Raw genomic sequence first — 18,593 nt, forward strand, 5'->3', positions numbered from 1 at the left:
GGAGGGAGGAATGTGGGAGGAAGGGAGGGAGGGAGAGAAGGAGGGAGGGAGGAAGGTGGGAGGGAGGGAGGAAGGGAGGAAGGGAGGGAGGAATAGAAAGTGCACCCGTACCTTTGAAGAAACTTTCAGCAGAAAGCAGGGTGGCTTTGTGGTCCAGAGGGCAGGACCAGACAGTGAGATGTGCGGGACAGAGTCCAGCTCTGCACCCCAAGGAGGGGACTGCCATTACAGAAGCGCTCTCCTGGGGACGAACCTGTCGTCAGGTGTATTTAAGTAGAGGAGGGCAGGACACTTGGGCATCCGAGAAAAGGGAGGCAGACAACAAGGAGAAGTCCCGGGTTCTGAGCGCCCCTTTCTTCTTGCTTCCAGCATCCGGGGGGACAAGGGCTGCGCAGCTGCCTTCTGTTCCCTGAAAGAACAAACCCCAGCCACCCGACCCTCGACCCTCGACTGGCTGGCAGTGGTAGCTCTTGCCTTGGTGCAGGGCGCTGGCTCCGGGTTGGGTGGCAGGGAGAGGAGCAGACCCCACAGGCCTGGCCGGGCTTCCGGGCTTTTCAGGGAGGGGCGTCCTGTCTCTGGGGCCACCGGAGCCAGCAGGGGCCCCTGGAACTCCTGTGCTCGCAGGCAGGCCCCCTGAAGGCACACCCCAAGGTGTCAGTGTGAGAGCACCCCTCCCCAGCAGTGATCAGAGCAGTGGCAGCTGCCTCCGTGTCCTCAGGGAGAGGGGCTCCTCGAGGCCAGGGCACAGGCCACTGGGCTCCAGCTGTGGGCGTGGGGACTGGGCTGACATTTCCAGAAGGCCCTGAACTCTGGCAGGCATGGTTGCTCCACTCCAGCGCTTATCTCAGCTGCTGTAGGGGGTCCCTCAGCGGCAGCAGCTGGAGGGGAGAGATGGTTGCTGAGGGAGAACATGCGCCCTGGGGGGCAGCCCCTGGCCGTGGGGACTCCCTGCTCCTGGACTGCCTCTGATGACTTTGCTTCTTTTTTCTTTGCATTTCTGAGCCTCAGTTTCCACCTCTGGAAAATGGGGACAGGCAACATCTACCCTCTGTGAGGATGGAGAGAGACCCTGGAAAGGCCCAGCCTAGCAGAGCCTGGTTCACGGTGGGTGCTTGGTAATGAGTTTTCTCCTGGAACTTTCTCTTTCCTCCAAGCCTTCCCCTCTCCATCTGCAGGAACAGAATTGCTTACCAGTGGTGGGAGAGCGACATCCTTCTTGGTCCCAAGACCCCTATCTTGGCTGATAGAACTGCAAACATTCATTTAGTCAAAACCATAATAGAGAAGGCCGGCCTGAGGGTGAGCTGCCTGGACTTCCCAGTGAACGGCCTGGCCGGGTGGGCTCCCTCCCTGCGGGTGGGGTCCAGGAGGTGACATGGGCTGTGGATTTAGCCTATTGGCATTCCAGACTCCTCAGCCGGGGGCCCAGTTAGGAGCTGGAGGTGGGGCCGGCTGGCTGGGCACCCTGGCGGGTTGAGCCTGGGGAGGGGCTGCAGGCTGCTGCTCTTCCAGCAGCTGGCCTGGCTATTTTTAGTTCTGGAATGTTCCTCCTGAGCCCCTTTTGCTTCTGTTTATCTTGCCTTTGAGTCCCCTCTGACTGTTCTGCATCAGGGGAGAGTGGATTGAGGGTGCTGGAGAAGGGGAGAAGCTGGCTTGGTGGGCTGGGGACATGGGACCTCTCCCTCCATCCCTCCCCCAGCCGCAGGGAGATTGCCCTTCCCTCCGTCCAGTTTCAGGTGGGGAAGTCTGGCTTGGAGAAGCCTGGCTGTTGCTCGATTATTCTTCCTCTCGGGCACCATGGATAGGGCCTCCACTGTCCCCAGCCCAGGCTGGGGGTGCCCATCCTCTCACACCTCCTTCCTAGGGGCGCTGGGCAGGAAGGGTCAACCCTCCGTCCCCTGCCTCTGTCAGGACACGTGGTGGGCGTGGAACTCCTGTGTGCATGTGAGCAACAGGAGCAGCTGGACCGGGGCCTTCACTGCATCCTCTGTGCAACAGAACTGGCTGCGGTCCCCTCTGAGGGGCTGCCGGGGGAGGCAGGCTATCCTGAACAGAAAGCCAGCCAGGCCACCAGGGCGGCTCACATAGCTGCGCTGAGTCTCCCACTTTCTTTCTGGGGCCCTTTGGAGGGAGCCATCCCCTCTCTGCTAGGCCAGAGAAGGCCCTGCCTCAGGGTTGGGGTGGCAGTCTGCACTAATGCAGGGGATAAGGGACACCTCATTACAGGGCGGTCACCTCCTGCGGGTCCCAGGTCCCCAGTTACAGACCCCAGACCTTAAGGCCACAGATGGGGGGCGGCCCCTGGGAGCTGGAGGGCAGAGGGAGAGGAGCTCTGAGCCTCCCCGGGATGAGTCCTGCCCAGGTGGCAGGCGGTGGCTTCCCCCTTTCCCCGCAAGCCTCCTCAAGGAGGGCCTGTCCCCTCCTGGAGCTGGACCCAGGGAAGGAGCACAGGAAGCGGCTGGCCACTGATGTGGTGTCAGTCAAAAAGGTCATGCTCCAGGCCTGCAGGTGGCCCTGGGGCCCAGTGTGTGTGGCAGAGTGGGCATGTCCAGACCGGTCCTGTGCGAAGGCGGGGGGACGCCACCTGGAGTGACCTCCAGCCCCTGGCCACGGTTCTAATACCACTTAGAGGTGGAAAAGAGGTGGCAGCTGCCATAGCCCTGCAAAGGCACTGACCTTTAGAGCAGGAGACAGAAATAGCCTGGAGAGGACAGAACCCTATGTGGGAGAGAGATCCAGGCTGGGCAGGGCAGCCCAGGCACAGGAAGGAGAGCCACATCAGCACTGGCGGTGCCAGGCACTGTGCTGGGCACGTCCCTTCCTTCCTACCCCGTTTCCCACCTGCAGGGTGGGCCTTTGTCTCCATTTTACAGATGAGGTAACTGAGGCTCAAAGAAGCATGGCCAGGCCTGTCACAGCAGAGTTGAGCCTGAGCAAGACCTGGCTGATCAGACTGTGTGCTTGGCCCCTGCACCTGCGGCACCCCTGTCCCTGCAGGGACTGCTGCCCTTCTGGGGTGCAGTGGGGTGGGGTAAGTGAACCTGCGCTCAGGCTGGCCCGGCCCTCCCCTGGAGGCTGACGAAGGAGGGAGACCCCGTGCCCCTGCTTCCCCGATCATGCCAGGCTCACAGCCGGGCAGGCCTAGAGATCCCCTCCGCCCCGCCCCCAGCAATGGTAAGAACGTTAAGAACGAGCTCAGGGGACAGTCCTAGCTCAGGCCAGGTCTGGGACGGTGAGAATAATGGCTCAAAATAACGCATGCCCACCGGCGGCTGGCCGCGCCCCCTCCGTGCGGCTCCCCAGCCCCGAAGCCCGCAGCCCCAGCTGTTTCTGCTTATCTGAAGCCGGGAGGCTGGTTGCCTGGATACTGGTGCTGCCGCTGAGCAGCCGGTCCTTCAGGGGCAGGCAGAGCCACCGCTCCCGACCAGATGGGCGTGGCACCCCAGGTCCCCCAGCGCAGGCCTCTGGGAAGGTGGTGTGGAGCAGGGGCGGAGGGCGGGCGTGTTCTTGGAAGATCCCCACGTCTGCCCCCACCCCAGGAGCTGTCTCTAAGGGGTGCCTTCCGGTCAGAGGCTCGGGGTCGGCTGTGTGACCGCGGTCACATCAAGGTCTCTGAGCTTGTTTCTTCATCCACCAAGAGGGGTACAGACTCCCACCTCCAGGAGCTTTCAGAGAGTAAATGTGAGGAATAGGGGACTGACTGCACAGAGCACAATGGCACCAGGTCACAGACCCCCCCCCCCCCAATGGCACAGATGGGACCCATCCAGAACATTCTCTGGTATCCCGTGGGGAAGCTGAGCCTGCCTGCTGGCGAGCTGTGGTGGGTGTCACTGGTCCCACTTCCTTGCTCTTGAGGGGGGGGCTGTGACCCCTCCCGGGGCCCCCAGGGCTTAGCTGAGAACTGGCGACCCGGGCAGCGTCCCTGGGAAGAGTTGGGAAGACTGGGCAGGAGAGCAGGCTGCAGACCACACCCTAGGTGGGGAAAGGGGGCCATGCTTGCTGCCCCCACGGTGAACTTTCTGGCCCAGTGTCCTTTCTTCACAAAGGGAGAAGCAGCTGGACGGAAGGTGGAAGATGGGGGCCAGGGCAGGGCCACCAGGGCAGCACCAGGATTGGGGGCTGCCTGAAGCAGCCTTTCACCAGTCCTAGGGTGGAGACAGAAGGCAGAGGCCCAGGGCGCAGGAACATGACTCAGTGGTGCGTCCAGGTCTGGTGGTCCCCGTGAGACCCGCCTTTCTGGAGAGGCAATGAGGCAGACCTTGGATTTGCAGGACCCTGGATGTGATTCACAGACAGATCAGGTCAGAAGACCTCTGACTGACTGCCCTGTGGAAAGGTCCTTTCAAAGCTCATTTCTAGCTGGGTGCGGCGGCACACGCCTGTCATCCCAGCAGTTTGGGAGGCTGAGGCAGGAGGATCCTAGGTTCCAAGTCAGCCTCCGTAACTTAGCGAGGTCCTAAGCAATTCAGTGAGACCCTGTCTTCAAATAAAATACAAAATGGGCTGGGGATGTGACTCAGTGGTTAAGCGCCCCTGGGTTCAATCCCTGGTACCAAGAAAAGAAGAAGGAAAAAAACCCCCCAAAAAACCCAGGTCATCTCTTGCCAGCCTGCCTGCAATTCAGGAGGCTGAGGCCAGCCTCAGCAACTTAGCTAGGCTCTGTCTCAAAACAAAAGAAAACATTCATTTCTTTCTCAGCTTTCCAAAATCCCTGTCCAGTGCCAGGCCTGGAGTCAGGTTGTGGGTCTGGACAAGAAACAGTAAATGAGCCAAAGGGTCCAGTGACCCCAAGAGACATGTGAGGCCACCCCAACTCTTCTTAAAGCTGTGACTTAGAAAGGGCAGGTGGGAGGGGCACGAGGGGCACCATTTCACCAGGGCCTTGACGGTTTTACTCTTTGAATGGGCATGAGAGCAGCCTGCCTGTTGGTAGCACAGAGAAGCCCATGAATAATGCAGAGAGGAGTGCGGGGCAGCTGGAAAATGTTCCTGCTTCATCAAAGCAGCAAACAGGTCTTGAATACAAAATGGAGGGCAGCCGGGGCCTGGAGCAGCAGAGAGCCAGCTTGGTGCTGCCCTTGGAACACTGGGCTGAGGGACCTAAGTCTCTGCTGGGCCCAGGTCCTGGCACAGGCCTCCGTGTGGCATCTGCAGCAGCCCCGGGCATGCAGCCAGGCTGAACTGGCCATCCAGCCTTCCGCCAGGGCAGTAGCAAGCAGTGCTCACCGCCAGGAGGGGTGGAGATGAACTTCCTCCTCGGGAGGGAGGCCCGGGAGGTTCCAGAGACATTTGGGTGGGAGGTGGGGCACTTCCAGCATCTTGGGAGCCTGGGAATTAGGGAAAACGAAGGGTGCCGGCAGAAAGTGCATCCTGGAAGGAGGGATTTAGAGCAGGCCTGACTGGAAAAGGCACCTGCCTTCCTCGCAGGCACAGCTGTCTTACCCCTAGGAGGCAAGAGAGCGCTGGGTGACCACGGGCCCCAAAGTTACATCTGTGTTTTTCCTCAGCTCCATGGGAATCCGTGGAAGAAGGGTCTTACCAGGAGAGAGACAAGACCAGGTTTGGGTGTGGGCAAACTGTGGGTACTCTTGTATTGTCATGGGAGATCCACAAAAAAATTTTTTTTTTTTTTTTTTTTTTTTAAATTGTACTGGGGATTGAACCCATGGGCACTTAACAACTGACCCACATCCTCAGCCTTATTTATTTTGAGACAGGTTCTCCCTAAGTTGCTTAGGGCCTTGCTAAGTTGCTGAGGTTGGATTTGAACTTGGGATCTTCCTGCCTTGGCCTCCTGAGTCTCTGGAATTATGGGTGTACACCTCTACACCCGGCCTTCAACAAATCGTTTCTTACAGATTGGCTTCCACTTCCAGAATTGTGGGTCCCTTTGTGATTTGGGAAGAGGGCCGATGGGCTAAGTCAAGGGACCTTCAGGGTAGAGGGAGCGAGGGGCTTCAGAAGCTAGTAGTGACCAGTCTTGATGGCTTGCAAGGGATGTGTGTGAGACTTGCAGGAAGGACGCCGTGTTTGTTGTTGTTGGCAGGTGGGAGTCTGGGCTGGAGTGTGGATCTGGGCCTGGTTGCTGAGCTGGGCCCTGAATACAGAGGAGACGTGGTCCTGCCTTCCTCAGCCCCCAAGAACAAATGGGCCAGGTAAGGAATGTGCATTATATTAAAGTTCTTCCAGCTGGGCCCTTGGGCTATGGCTGTCACCCAGTGTGGCCTCTGTCAGGAGGGGACCTCTCATCCTTGGCTTCTGAGACCTCCTTAGCCTAGGGCACTGCGGTCTTTCTTCTCTGCTGTAGCTGGGCCTTCGAGCTGCCCCAGCGGGAGCCTTTCCCATGGCAACACCCCAGGGGAGAGGCCTCTTCCTCCCACCCCCTCCTCCTCTGCCAACGAGATCCTGTGATCCCCGAGGGGCATGGGTGCCCCCTGGTAAGCCCCAAGGGGTGCCCTGGGGTGTTGCCCTGGGTGGCGGGGATTGCGGTGCAAGCTCTGGGGACAGCGAAACTTCCCAAGGGTGAGAGCTGCTGTTCTTTGCTGCCTGCCAGCCCTGGGGGCTGCTCTCTTGCTGGCACCCAGCTCCTAACAACTGTACACTGAGCAGCTTTCCCATAAAGACACCCCCAAACAGCTGGTGCACATATACAATCCAGTTAGAGACAAAAATATGATCTGGAGGGAGAGACAGCCCATGAGTGACCCAAGGTGGGGAGAAGTGGGGTAAAAGGAGGCTGTTTGAGGAGGCCAAGAAAGCAGGGAAAGACTGAGGACAGCAGGGAGTCCGAGAGGTGGAGGCTCTGGGGAATGGCAGGTGGTAGAAGGTCCCCGTGACTAGAAGAGAGGTGGGTATGAAGTACAATAGAAACGTGGGTCAAAGGAGAGTCTGCAGGGCCTAGAGACAGACACCACAGACACTCCATTCCTTCCCACTCCTCCTGGGTTCCTGGTCCTGCAATAGCTCCCAGCTGGGAGGGGCGGAGGCAGGGAAGGCGCCCACAAAGACCCAGAAGATGGGCTCCCACTCAGGTTAGAAGGTTAGGAGTGGTGGTCAGTGTCCTGGAGATGGTGAGGACCCACTGAAGCTATCCTGAGGGAGAAGCGCCCAACATCCAGGTAGGGAAGGGACAGGAGAGTCCCAGGGGGAGTACAGAGGCTGAGAGGCAGGAGAGGGACAGGGGCTTCCCGAGAGCCATGGTTGGTTCAGAGGGACTTGGGGACGGTGGGGTATGTGTGTGTGAGTGTGAGTGTGTGCGCACACACACCTGTGTGCACGTGCGCAGGCACCTACATGCACAAAATAGCAAGCAACGAAGCAAGACTGTGGAAGCAGGTGAGGCTGCCTTGCCAAGGTGCGCTGGGCTGTGCTGTGAAGACTTGCGTGTAGTGGAACACACTGGATGGACACGGCGCCATGTGCGTTTGGGTGCTGGGAGACTAGAACTGCCGAGCGGCTGGTTAGGGAGCCACTGCAGGAATCCGTGCGAGGGGGTGGTGAGGCCTGATGGGACTCTGATAATATTCACACTCCTAGGCCGGGCAGTGGTCTCTACGACCTTATGGGATAATTGACTCAATCGGGCATCACAACAATCCTATGACGTAGGTTCTACTATTACCTCCACTTTGACCATCAGGAAACTGAGGCCCAGAGAAGGTAAGTAACCTTGTCAAGTTCTTCTACCTGAGAAGGGAAACCAGGGCTCAGCCTGGCCCCAGCGTTTCTGCCAGATGGAAAGGCCCTGGCTGTCAGGTAGTGAAGGGGATGGACAGGGGAAGCAGGCAGGCTAATTTGAATGCGCCTTAGGTGGCAGAGGTAAGGGAGAGGGAGGCAGTAAAGATGAGGGTGAGGACAGTGCTGCCTTCTCTCTACTTGGAGCCTGTGTGACCTGATTTGGAATCAAGGTCTTTGCAGATGAAATCAAGTGAAGAGCCAGATGCAGTGACATACACCTGTAATCCCAGCATTCTGGAGGCTGAGACAGGATGGTGGCAAGTTCAAGGCCAGCCTCAGCAATTTAGCGAAACCCTGTCTCAAAATAAATAGGGCTGGGGATGTAGGTAGCGGTAGAGTGCCCCTGGGTCACAGGCACAGAAAGACACACAGGAGGCCACGTGAAGATGGGAGCTGGGGTTGGAGCCATAGAGCTAGAACCAAGCAACGCCGAGGGCTTCAGGCAAACATCAGAAGTAGAAGAGGCGAGGAAGGACGCCTCCCTGGAGCCTTCAGAGGGAGCGTGATCCTGCCTACACCTTGATCTCAGACTTCTAGCCTCCGGAACTGTGAGAGAATAAGTGTCTGTTGTTTTAAGCCACCCAGCATGTGATAATTTGTTATGGCAGCCCTAGGAAACTAATACGCTCTGCGCACTTCAAAGAAAGCGGGACCTGGGAGAGTCAGGGGTACAGATCTAACTCGGCCAGGGAATGTTCAGAATGAGGAGGGAAAGGAAGAGCACCTTCCTTCAGGGGGCCCTTGAAAGGAGCCCAGCCGATCTGGCAGGCCCTCCAGAATGACATTCTGACAGTGTGATCTGGAAGGTCTTGACAGAAGGAGAAGGGAGGAGCCTGAGAGGCAAGTGGATCATCCAGAGCCGGCAGATGAGCTCAGACGGAAAGGACGCATTCAAAGCTGGAGGAAGGGCACAGACGCAAGGGCAAGAATAAAGGAGCAACGAGACAGCAAGAATAGATCCAGCACGCGGCAGCCACACGGAGCTGAGGCTTGTGGAAAGGACCCGGAGCAAAGCAATCATTTTGAAGGTGGGGGAGGGGCGGGCAGGGAGTTTTAAAAGTTCTGTGGGAATCAGACCTGCTTGGTTGTGAGGGTCAAGTTAGTGCTCACGGACGTCAGGCATGCTGTGGTTACTGATCTGCTCTGTAGCGACAATGCAATTTGTTTTTTAAAGGAGGAAGGAAGCACAGGTATTAGCAGGAGACAACTGAAGCCCAAGACCCGGGGAGGCCAGAGGCCCATAAGGTGATGAGCTTCTGGTCATAGGAGGGATTCAAGCAGAGGTTGGAAAGGACTCTTTCATCAGAGTTGTTATAGAGGGAATCCTCTGTGACTTGAAAGGGGACACGACCCATTACTCATTGCTAGACAGTCGGACCCTTAATTCTTATTCCGCTGGGTGGGTGCCTCTCCAGGTAGTCTTTGCTGCGGTGAACAGACGGTAGGAAGAGTGCCTAGATTCAGGGCCTCAGCTCAGACCGCGTAGTACCAGGGAAATGGCAACCTTACGATAGGGTGGTTTTCTTGCTGTAAAGAGTTTATAACCTGAAAAGTATAAACCAAGCCAGGCATGGTGGTGCTCACCTGTAATCCCAGTGACTTTGGAGGCTGAGGCAGGAGAATTCCAAGTTCAAGGCCAGCCTCAGAAAATTAGCAAGGGGCTAGGGATAGAACTCAGTTGGTAGAGTGTTTGCCTTGCAAGCACAAGGCCCTGGGTTCAAATCCCCAGCACCGCAAAAAAAAAGCCGGGGACGGGGCTCAGTGGTAAAGCCTCCCTAGGTTCAATCCCCAGCACCGCCCCCTGCCCCAAAAAAGAAAGTACAAACCTAACTTTTTCATTTTATTTTTTGTCTTGAAGCACTGAACACAACAGCCCATCCCGAACCGCCTGACCTGCCCCTTCCCCGTCAGTGGCCTCCCTTCACCCCTGACCTCCAGCCATCTCTGTCTGTTCAGGTGCCTCAAGGAACAGAGAGAAGCCAGGTGGGCCCAGCCCTCCTCCTGGCAGCCTGGGAGGAGCGGTGTCCTCCTTTCCCTCCCTCCTGGGCCTCTTCTCTTTGTTCTCTGTGTTCCTCTTTCTGCCCTTACAGCTGGCAGAACCCACTACCTGAGGAGGAGCCGGGCCGGCGCTGCCTCCCTGCCTCGTGTGTCCATCAGATGGGGGATGGTGGGGTCACCAGGAGGACCTCAAAGGCCCTCACTGCCTCCATCCAGGAGGCTGGCTGGGTGCCTGCTTCTCCTCTGCTCGGATTTCCCCAGGTGCCTGGGGCCACTCCCTGTGATTTGGCTGCAGATGGGGAGGAAACAGCCTTGGCGAGGGTGAGCGTCGCATGGCATGTCCTTTGACCTTGCGAATGCCTTCCTCGCTGGAGCTGGAGATGGAACCTGCCCCTTCAGCACTGTCAGCTCTCCAGCCGTCTCCAGGGGCGACCCTGTTGTCTCACTGTGGAGTCAAACTCCCCACCTGCAGCCTGGGAGATGGGGAGGGATGTCGGCAGGAAGGGGTGCCGGGGCCCACTTTCTGGGGGCATTGGACTTAGGCATGAAGAGGAGGGAGGCGCGCCTCCCTGCTGGTCTGGGTCCTTGGGTCCAATGCCACTGTCACCGCCATACATAGCATATGCCAGTCTCAACTCTTGGTCTTTCCTTACCTAGGCTGACTATATTTCTCTCCTGTCACACTTAAGTTCCCCAGTTCCTCTTTCACGCCAATTGCTGTGTGACACTGGGGCATCACTTCACTTCTCTGGGTCTCAGTGTGTGACTCAACAGTCTAATTAAATAGTCACCCCAGCTCTAGCCCATGGTTTGCTGGACTCTGGCCCCTTCCAAACTCCCCTCTTTTTTCCCCTCTAAGATCAAACAAACAGACATGTCACTTATTCATTTAATACATGTAATATATATTCCCTGAGGAAAAGAAGCAAAAGGCTATAGTGAAAATCACCACCTTGTCCTGCCAGCCTCTTGGGAGGCTGAGGCAGGAGGACCATGGGTTCGAGGTCAGCCCGGGCAACTTAGCAAGACTCTCTCCCAAAAATAAGATCTAATCACGCCTGGGGATGTCGCTCAGTGGTAGAATACCCCTGGGTAGCACAACACAAAACGAGGAAAAGTAGAAGAAAATCACCACCTCAAAAACGCACTAGTAACATTTTGGAGTCTGTTACTTCCTCTCTTCCTGCATTTGCTCCTCTGGCAGACATGAGGACTCATCTGGGACAGGCAGGCAGGGCTCACATCCTTTCCGTTCAGCCGTGTCAGTGGGAACAATTCTACATAATCTCTAACACTGACAGGCAAGCAAGCTGGAGCTCCTGGTAAGCTCCCTCTCCCTGTCTCCACCTCTCCTGCCATTGATTCTTCTCTCCCCAAATCCTGCCTTTTAAATTTTATTTTATTTTATTTTTTGCGCACCTCTGCTTTGACAGAAAAGACACAGTGCATTGTGGGAAATGAGCCAGGGCCATGGGTAGGCTTTATGCTGGGAGGAGGTCCCCCAGGGGCAGTCCTCGCCTGGGGACTAGAGGGGCATTCACACCCATGCCTGGTGTCACTGGGCCTCACCCCCTCCCCAGGGGCTGCAGGGAAGGGACCACAGAGGCATCCCCCAGGTCCAGGGAAATGACTGCCCGGCCAGGAGCCAGGACCTGTTTGCTCCCCGGTGCTTGGGGCTCCCCATGGCCCTTTCCTTGCACCCCAAGTGATATGCAGGAGGGGGTGATAAGGAGGCCAAGGAGGGAAGAGAGAGCGAGAGGGGAGAAGGAGGGAAGAACCAGCCTCGTTTCCATAGCAACCACACATGTGAGCCAGCTGCTGTCACCATGGAAACAAGGGGAGCCTGCTCAGAGGCTGCACTGTCTCAGGGGAGACACGATTTTTGACAAAAAAAAAAAAAAAAAAAAAACCCGCTTTGATAAAAATAAAGAAAAAATAATGAAAGCCACCCTCTCTGGGATTCAGGGGCACTGCCAAGTGGGGTGACAAAAGACAGGAGGGGGCTGGGTGTGGGGGAGGAGGCTGAGCGGCCAGGCGCCTCTGCCTCTGCAGAGATTTGCAGAGTCAGTGTTTCAGAGCCGAAGGGGCCGGAGTCGGCCCACGGGTGGGGCAGAGAGCCCAGGAGTGAGACCCCCGGCTCACTCAGGATCTCAGGGCAGGAAGAGCCTGCCAGGGAAACCAGGGCCCTCTGCAGAAGGGACAGGCCATGCTGACTCTGTGGGGTTCGACTTTCATGAGCAGCATGCGGAGGCTGGGAGGGAAGAGAGGCCAGCGGCCAGGCTAGGGTCCGGCTGGTCTTTAACATCCTGGGGGCACAGGGACAGCAGGGGACTTTCATGGCGCTGGTTTCTAGACTAGAGGTGTGGCCAGGAGAGGCTCCGGGTTTGGGCCAAGGTCAGTGGAGGTCAGTGGGGATGGGAAGGTGGGGACATCTTTGTTTAAGCGGGGTGGGGGCTTTCAGAGCTGCGCCCTGGTCCGGGCAGCGGGGGCGAGCAGGCCAGAGGCAGAGGGCGGGAGCGCGGCTCCACCAGGGCCGCTCCGCTTTCATCTCCTTGTGCTTCTTTCATAAAGTGCTTCCGAAATGTCACCTCATTTGCTTCTCTCAGCAGCCGTGACAGGAGATGAGCCCATCGCCGCCGCAGAGCGGAGGATGCAGTCCCAGAGAGGTTAAGCCCCTTGCAGGAGGTCACAGAGCAGAGGGCAGCCCCGTGGGAACACCAGCACCCCACCCTGCCACCCCGTTTCAAAGCGGGGAAGCTTTGATGCTGAGCTTCCCGCTCAGCGTCTCCCCTAGGTTTCCGGTGGAAGAGCGCAGGCTCGGGGAGACTGTGCCAGGGCCCCGTGACAGCGGCGCAGAGTGGCACAGGTCAAGGGCGCGTCCCGGCTGAGAACTCGCTGCCTCTTTGTCTTGGAGCTTCCTCTCTTTTTCTCGGGGCTGTGTGCGACCTCGGGCAGAACCTCCCAGAGGCAGGAGGGGCCCCCGGGGGTGGCCAGGTGGGCTTCACTCTGCCCTCACCTCCAGGGGCACCCGTGCCTCTTGTGGACTGCCCTTTACACCCCCCTAGGCTGCCACCATGTGGGTGAGTTGCCATGGAAACGGCGGAGCTCCTTTTGAAAGCTGTACACGGTGTAATCAGAGCCGGCTGGTGGCTGCAGGGCTGGGTGTGGCGAGGCCTCTACACCTGTCTGCCTGAGGTCCCCCTGCTCGCCCCTCTCCACCAGAAACCCTGGGGTCCTCACCAGCCTTCTGTGCCACAAGTTACCCTCACCCTCCTCCCACAGTCCTACCTCCAGGGCACTCCCCCCAACCCACTTGGTAACTCAGGCAATAATCTCACAGGCCCTGACCTGGTCCCCCAGAGAAGGAGAGCTTATCCCTGTTACATAACACAGGGTGGCAAAAAACCAGAGGCCACCAGAGACAGAGCCTCAGGGATTATCTGGATCACAGGGCAGGGGGCTGTGTGGGAAGGAGGCCCGGGGCAGGGACCTGAGCTCCAGAGACAGCAGCCAAAACCCCATCCTCCTCCTGTCCCCAGGGCCCAGACTCACAGGACACAGGAAAGCAGAGTTTGACCCAAGGTAAGAGGAAAGTTTGCAACGGCCTCAGGTAGAATCCCCCACAACACACCTTGCTGTTCCCTGTGTGTGCCTGGTTTAGGCCCTGCTCTCTGTCTGGCCCAGGTCCCCCACCCCAGCCCAAGTGACAGCAGAGGAGTTAAGAATTTTGCTTCTCTGTTTTGCTGTGTGACTTTGGACAAAGTGCCTAGCCTTTCTGAGTCTCAAATGCATGAAGCAGAACTTAAAAAAAAAAAAAAAATTGCTTCCTAGGGTTGCTGGGGGATTAAATGAGACAATGTATTCAAAGTGCTGAGCATTGCGCCCTGTATCAACAAAAATAGAAGTATGATTACTATTATTATCCATCCTTCAACGCTCTGAACAAGCCCCATCTCCTTCCAAAAGCCTGTCTTTCTCCCAGTGGTGCTAGGAGAAGCCACCACATGCCAAAGTGCTTCTCTTACAGTTTCTTGTGATATCCCCGCAACAGCCCTGGGAGAATGGCGCCCGTGTTATATCCCCATTTCACAGAGGTGGACACTGAGACGCGGCGAGCATCCTGCTCAAGGTCATTAGCCAGTAAGACACAGGGTCAAGATTCAAGCTCAGCCTCTGGTTTCAAAGCCAGGTCTTCACTGCCTCACGGTGCACCTCACATAGGGTACAATCTCACTCAGCCCTTTCCCTTCCAGTTCAAAGCAGGTCATGCTGGTTTCTGACGTCTTTCTTGCCTCCCTGCACCAGGGTAGAGAGGAAGCCAAGCAGAGTTAGGCAGGGAGGGTCAGGGACTCAGACATGCCCTGGTTTACTGGGAGTTTCTGCTGCAGAAGCTGGAAGTCAGCACAGGCGTTTGTAGGAAGCAGGTGACCCGGCACAGGAATCCCTGGGGGCTGGTGGGGAGGATTCCAGGTGCGGCTGGGGCTTGGCCAGACTCTGATTTTCTGCTCAGCCCCGACCTTGGTTTCCAGACCCCAACCTCCCAACCCAGGGCTGGTGAGGGCTTGATGGATGATCTTGACCTGGTTTTGTGTGTTTGGGGACTTGAAGTGTGTCCTTTAGGTGAAGAGGAAAGAGACAGACATTGAAGGGGAGAGTGGAAAGGTGGGGAGAGGATGGGAGAGGAGAAACAGGAGGGAAGAAGGAGCAGGAAGGAAACGGAGAAGGGGCGGGAAAGAGACTGGGGGGGTGCACAGAGGAGGGAGGGAGGGAGGGAAGGCGGCCAAGCGTGATTGTGAGCTCCGAGGAAGAAGAAAGGATGAGAAAGCAAGAAATCAGCTTCAAGGGAAGGATGGAGGGGGACTGGGGCTGACGGAGCTGAGAAGAGGAGGAGGGAGGGAGGGAGGGAGGGAGGCAGCCAGGAGCTGGGGCCGGAGATGAAAGCGAGAGGAGAGGCCGAGGGGAAGGGAGAGGAACAAAGACTGGGACTGAGGCTGAGCAGCTGTGCTCCTCCCTCCCGCCAAGCCAAGGCCGCGAGGGCGCGAGGGGCTGAGTGAGCTGGGAGCCAGCCATGACTCAGCCTGGGGCTCCCGCCCCGCCCCGCCGAGGAGACCTTCCTGGCTCAGCACTTTCTGCAGGGGCCGGGGGCGCACGTTCCCCCTCGGCTGCCTGAGCTTCTCCCCTGCGGCCCCACCCTGCCTCCTAGGTTCCCACGATGGGTACCTGCCCTCAGAGTTCTCCCAGGGGCGCTGACCTGGACAGCCCTTCTGGAATCTTCCAAAGAGGCAGAAACCAGGAGGAGGGGGAGTAGGTGTGCATATACAGCCTGAGGAATTCCCCTCCTTCCGCTACTGAAGCCTGGCGCCTTCAGCAACTGGCTGCACCTTAATGAAAGAACTCAAATGTATTGCAAGCTTAGCAGGAGTGAAGCACGTTGTGCGTTTAATCTCAATAATCCTCACAGCAACCCTAAGATGTCTGTGGCATGCCATTCTGCAGAGGGAGAGGCGAGAGCTAGCGAGGTTTGGTTGTTTGACCGTCACGTAGCTGAGAGGAGGTGTCTCCTACCTCCCAGGGAGAAAGGGCATGGCCGTGGTGACCCTCCTAGGGTTTGAACCCAGGGCAGGGGCTGAGGCGGGGCTGCCTAATGCTTTGCGCTGGTGTGGGCAGGTCTTGGGAGTCTGCCTCGTTTTTCCATCCACCATGGCTGTGGCCGTGGGGTATGCGCAGGAGGCGGAAGGCCATCGTGGTCGGTCCACCGTGTCAGGACACAGGTTAGGATGGCCATCATGCAAGTGGTGTCCACTGGCATGAGGAAGACCGCAGACCTGGAAAGAAAGAGGGGCAATCGTGCCCGCCTCCGGCAGCCTCGGCAGCATCTTCTGGAAGGTCCGAGGGTTAGTAAGACGCCTGCTTTCATGGGGCTTTGAGGCCCCGTCCCAAGCACTTTCATATGTGGGTAGACACACGCACACATTCTTATCTTCAAAGCCACCTTCCATGGCACATAAAGTGTGCTGGCCTGATTTTATAGGGCTGGTGCTCCTCAGCTGGAGGAGGGCCAAGGCCACATAGCTGGCAACAGGGAGAACGAATGCCACCTGGATGCATGGGCAGGGAGATAAGGCTTCCGCCCTCCAGGCAGAAGTGGAAAACGCGGGCACAGGGCTCCACTCTGGCCAGGCCCCGGTCGCCCTCCCTACCCCCACGAAAGACCCTGTGGATGCCCTGGCTCCCCTTGGCACTGCCCTGTAGCCGCTCTGTGCCACCTTCCAGCTGGCTCCCCTCCCACCCCAGGGCCTAGGGCTCCCCCTGCGTCTCCCCACCCCTGCCCAGAGACAGGTCCTTTTCCTCAGAGCCCAGCGATGCAGCAGCTCTGGTAGCTGGCGGTTGCCATGGCAATGGCCCTCCTTTGGGTTTCTGTTGGGAGGGGGCTTGTGTACAAGTGTGGCCATTTCCAGCTCCTGGAGGGGGCTCCAGAGTGGTCCCACCCTTCTCCAGTGGTGCCTAAAACCCAGGCCTGGCCAACTAGGGGCATCCCAGGGGCAAGGAAGACCGAAAGACAGAGAGTAGGACGCTGGATGCAGAAAGCTGTCCCAGAAGGAACATGGAGGTGGCTGTGGAGATGGGCGGCAGGATGCACTGTGGTAGAGGGATGGAGCGCGGATGTGGGGTAGGAGCTGAAGGAGGAGGGAGCTGGCGAGAGCAGCCAGGCATCCAGACTCCAAGGAGGAGACGGGAGGGTTGGGCCCCTTATTTCTGCCATCCCCCCAGGGGGGTCTCCTGCTGCGCTTCCCCAGCCGAGAGAAGGCCCCTCTGCTCCTCCAACATGATCTGTAATTTCCGGCAGACATTTGAGGTCCCTGACATCTGCATAATGTGGGCCAGTCTCTTAGCAACGGGGAACAGCTGTCTGGCATTTCCAAGATTAAACTGTAACTATACGCAGTCCTTGCCAGGGGGAGGGGTGGGGGAAGGGGATAAACACTGCCTCCTGGCATTTCCAAACTCATTTAGCTTTTATTCATTTCCTGCCTCCAGTAAAGAGGCCAGGGATTCGGGCTGGGCCGGGCTGTTACTGCCCCTGCCCACGGCTGCCATCACCCTGCTGCTGAGATTGCAGATGGCGCTTGCTCAGGATCTGTTTGCTCTCCAGGCTGGGCAGGAGAAAGATCCGGGACATAATTTACCCCATTTCCATTCTGTTGGTTTATTTTTTGTGGGTGCTGTGACCCTGGCACACACAACGTAGCTGCCGTCCAAGAGGAAGGCCAATGGGACCCCCTTCATGAAAGCCCCCAAAGTAGCTCGAACCTGACTTGGTTTCCTCTTGCTCCCTGGTTCAGAGCTGCGTGACCTTGGACCAAACCCCTTTACTTGTTTAGGCCAGTCTATGAAAGACCATGCTACCCCTCGGGGTGCTATGAAGATGCACTGTTTGCACCCGGCAGTGGAGTCATGATTAATCTCAGTGCCACTCTGTTCCTTTGGTCAACCCGCCCCCTGCCCCCAACACACACACACACACACACACACACACACACACACACACACACACTGCCGTGTAAGCCACTTGGGCTCTGCTACTGGGGCAGAAAGACACAGTCCGTTTCCCTGGGAGCCACCACCTTGAACTTTGGTTCTCTGGAACCTGGGGCAATGGCACTGTGCCCTGTCAGCCTAAGGGAGAGCTCAGCACCCCCTAGCAGGGCCCTCTGCTGCTGGAGGGAGGTGTCCCCATTCCCTGGCCCGCTTGAGCCTAGGCAGCTCCTGTGTCCAACCCCTCAGCCACCAGCTCCTGCCATTTGGCTCCAGCTCCTGAACTCCTGAAGGCGGTGTTTTGGTTTTGTAGCAAGAAGGAAAAATAAAAGGGTGGGCGGGGCGGGACAGGAGGCGGGGGGAGGAGGGAAAAGCCCTCCGGCCGCCTGTGCTGGCCAGTTCCAGGAATGTGTTCTTGGACACAAGTGCCAGAGCAGTGACCCAGGCCAGGCAGCCAGGCCAGGCCTGGCCTGGAGACCTTCCCGGGAGAAGGGAGAGTCTGCTTCCCCCACTGCCCCTCTGCTGACTCATCCCTGCCCCAGCTGGCAGACGCCGTTTCTGGGGATGGTGTTGCTAAGATTCCTTGGAGATGACTGATTGCTTCTCCCTGAGCTTTGCGAAAACATGTTTGTAGACTGCACGCAAACACACATGCACTCCTGGGGGCGCGCCCGGCCCGGGCACCTGCACGCATGTTTGCATACCTGAATATGTGTGTGTACACGGAGCATCTGGACGTGCTTACTGTTCCCATGTTCTTCGAGAGAGCTGCATACGGGTGTGTGCGTGTATGCAGGACACAGGTGGACCAGAGCATCCCTCGCCCCACCCAAAAGGAGCTGCGCCCGCGAGGCCTTCCTGGCCTGGAGGGACGGCTAGGGCACAGCCTGCTTTCGTGTGCCGTTTTCCAGTTGCCTTGGACACTCTTGGCCTCTGTCCCTCCTCCCCTTCCCAGCTTCCTTCATTCTGCTGTAATGATCTAATCTTTGCTTCTCCCGCTCCGGAGCCCGTCAGCTTTTTTGTTTTGCCATAGTAGGGATGGAACCCAGGGCCTTGTGCATGCGAGGCAAGCGCTCTACCACAGAGCTACACCCGGCCCAGCCTGCCAGGGTTTTGATGTCTAGTCTGGAGTTTCATGCCCTTGGCTGGGACCTGCAATGCTTGAGAGCCAGTTGCTTGGCGTGGACCTGACTTACCAAAGAGTCTTCAGGGGAGTCTTTTGTGGGGCCTCTGTTCCCCACAAGAGAGGAGGCGGTGGTGAGGATTCATGAACCTTTCTCTGGGGCTCTGCCATTGACATGATTGGGAAACGCTGGTTC

The 18,593-nt window shown here is 57.8% G+C and overlaps 2 protein-coding genes and 1 long non-coding RNA gene across 6 annotated transcripts in view; 2 read left to right on the plus strand and 1 right to left on the minus strand.

Moving 5' to 3' along the window:
* The first annotated feature begins 813 nt into the window (after positions 1-813).
* LOC306653770 (uncharacterized protein) lies at positions 814-9,931 on the plus strand. 4 transcript variants are annotated; one of them, XM_079126743.1, is made up of 6 exons: positions 814-2,473; positions 3,085-3,174; positions 5,511-5,562; positions 6,050-6,158; positions 6,311-6,440; positions 9,599-9,931. In XM_079126743.1, the coding sequence occupies exons 1-6, from the start codon at positions 2,288-2,290 to the stop codon at positions 9,602-9,604; spliced, it is 573 nt and encodes a 190-aa protein (XP_078982869.1). In that variant the 5' UTR covers positions 814-2,287; the 3' UTR covers positions 9,605-9,931. The 4 variants fall into 4 exon arrangements, 1 of the variants encoding a protein (XP_078982869.1); XR_013761788.1 differs by lacking the exon at positions 9,599-9,931 and adding an exon at positions 2,874-3,031 and having other exon boundaries at positions 6,050-7,218; XR_013761787.1 differs by lacking the exon at positions 9,599-9,931 and having other exon boundaries at positions 814-3,031; positions 6,050-7,218.
* A 176-nt stretch (positions 9,932-10,107) lies between these two features.
* On the plus strand, positions 10,108-11,637 carry LOC306654467. Its single transcript, XR_013761976.1, has 3 exons — positions 10,108-11,060; positions 11,172-11,212; positions 11,319-11,637. It is a non-coding gene; the product is annotated as an uncharacterized lncRNA (long non-coding RNA).
* ESRRB (estrogen related receptor beta) overlaps positions 11,287-18,593 on the minus strand; it is a 514,135-nt gene continuing 506,828 nt past the window's right edge. Inside the window, exon 8 of the transcript XR_013761975.1 lies at positions 11,287-11,302. The gene's annotated coding sequence lies outside the window, so the exon portion shown is untranslated. The remainder of the gene's footprint in view (positions 11,303-18,593) is intronic.

Source organism: Sciurus vulgaris (genome assembly GCF_902686455.1).
Source record: "Sciurus vulgaris genome assembly, chromosome: 2".
NCBI lineage: Eukaryota > Metazoa > Chordata > Mammalia > Rodentia > Sciuridae > Sciurus > Sciurus vulgaris.

Coding starts and splice junctions, on each gene's coding strand:
- LOC306653770 (XM_079126743.1), top strand. CDS start 2,288: ATGGGGGGCGGCCCCTGGGAGCTGGAGGGCAGAGGGAGAGGAGCTCTG. Junction 2,474..3,084: donor AGCGGCTGGCCACTGATGTG/GTGTCAGTCAAA, acceptor AGGCTGACGAAG/GAGGGAGACCCCGTGCCCCT. Junction 3,175..5,510: donor CCGCCCCGCCCCCAGCAATG/GTAAGAACGTTA, acceptor GTTTTTCCTCAG/CTCCATGGGAATCCGTGGAA.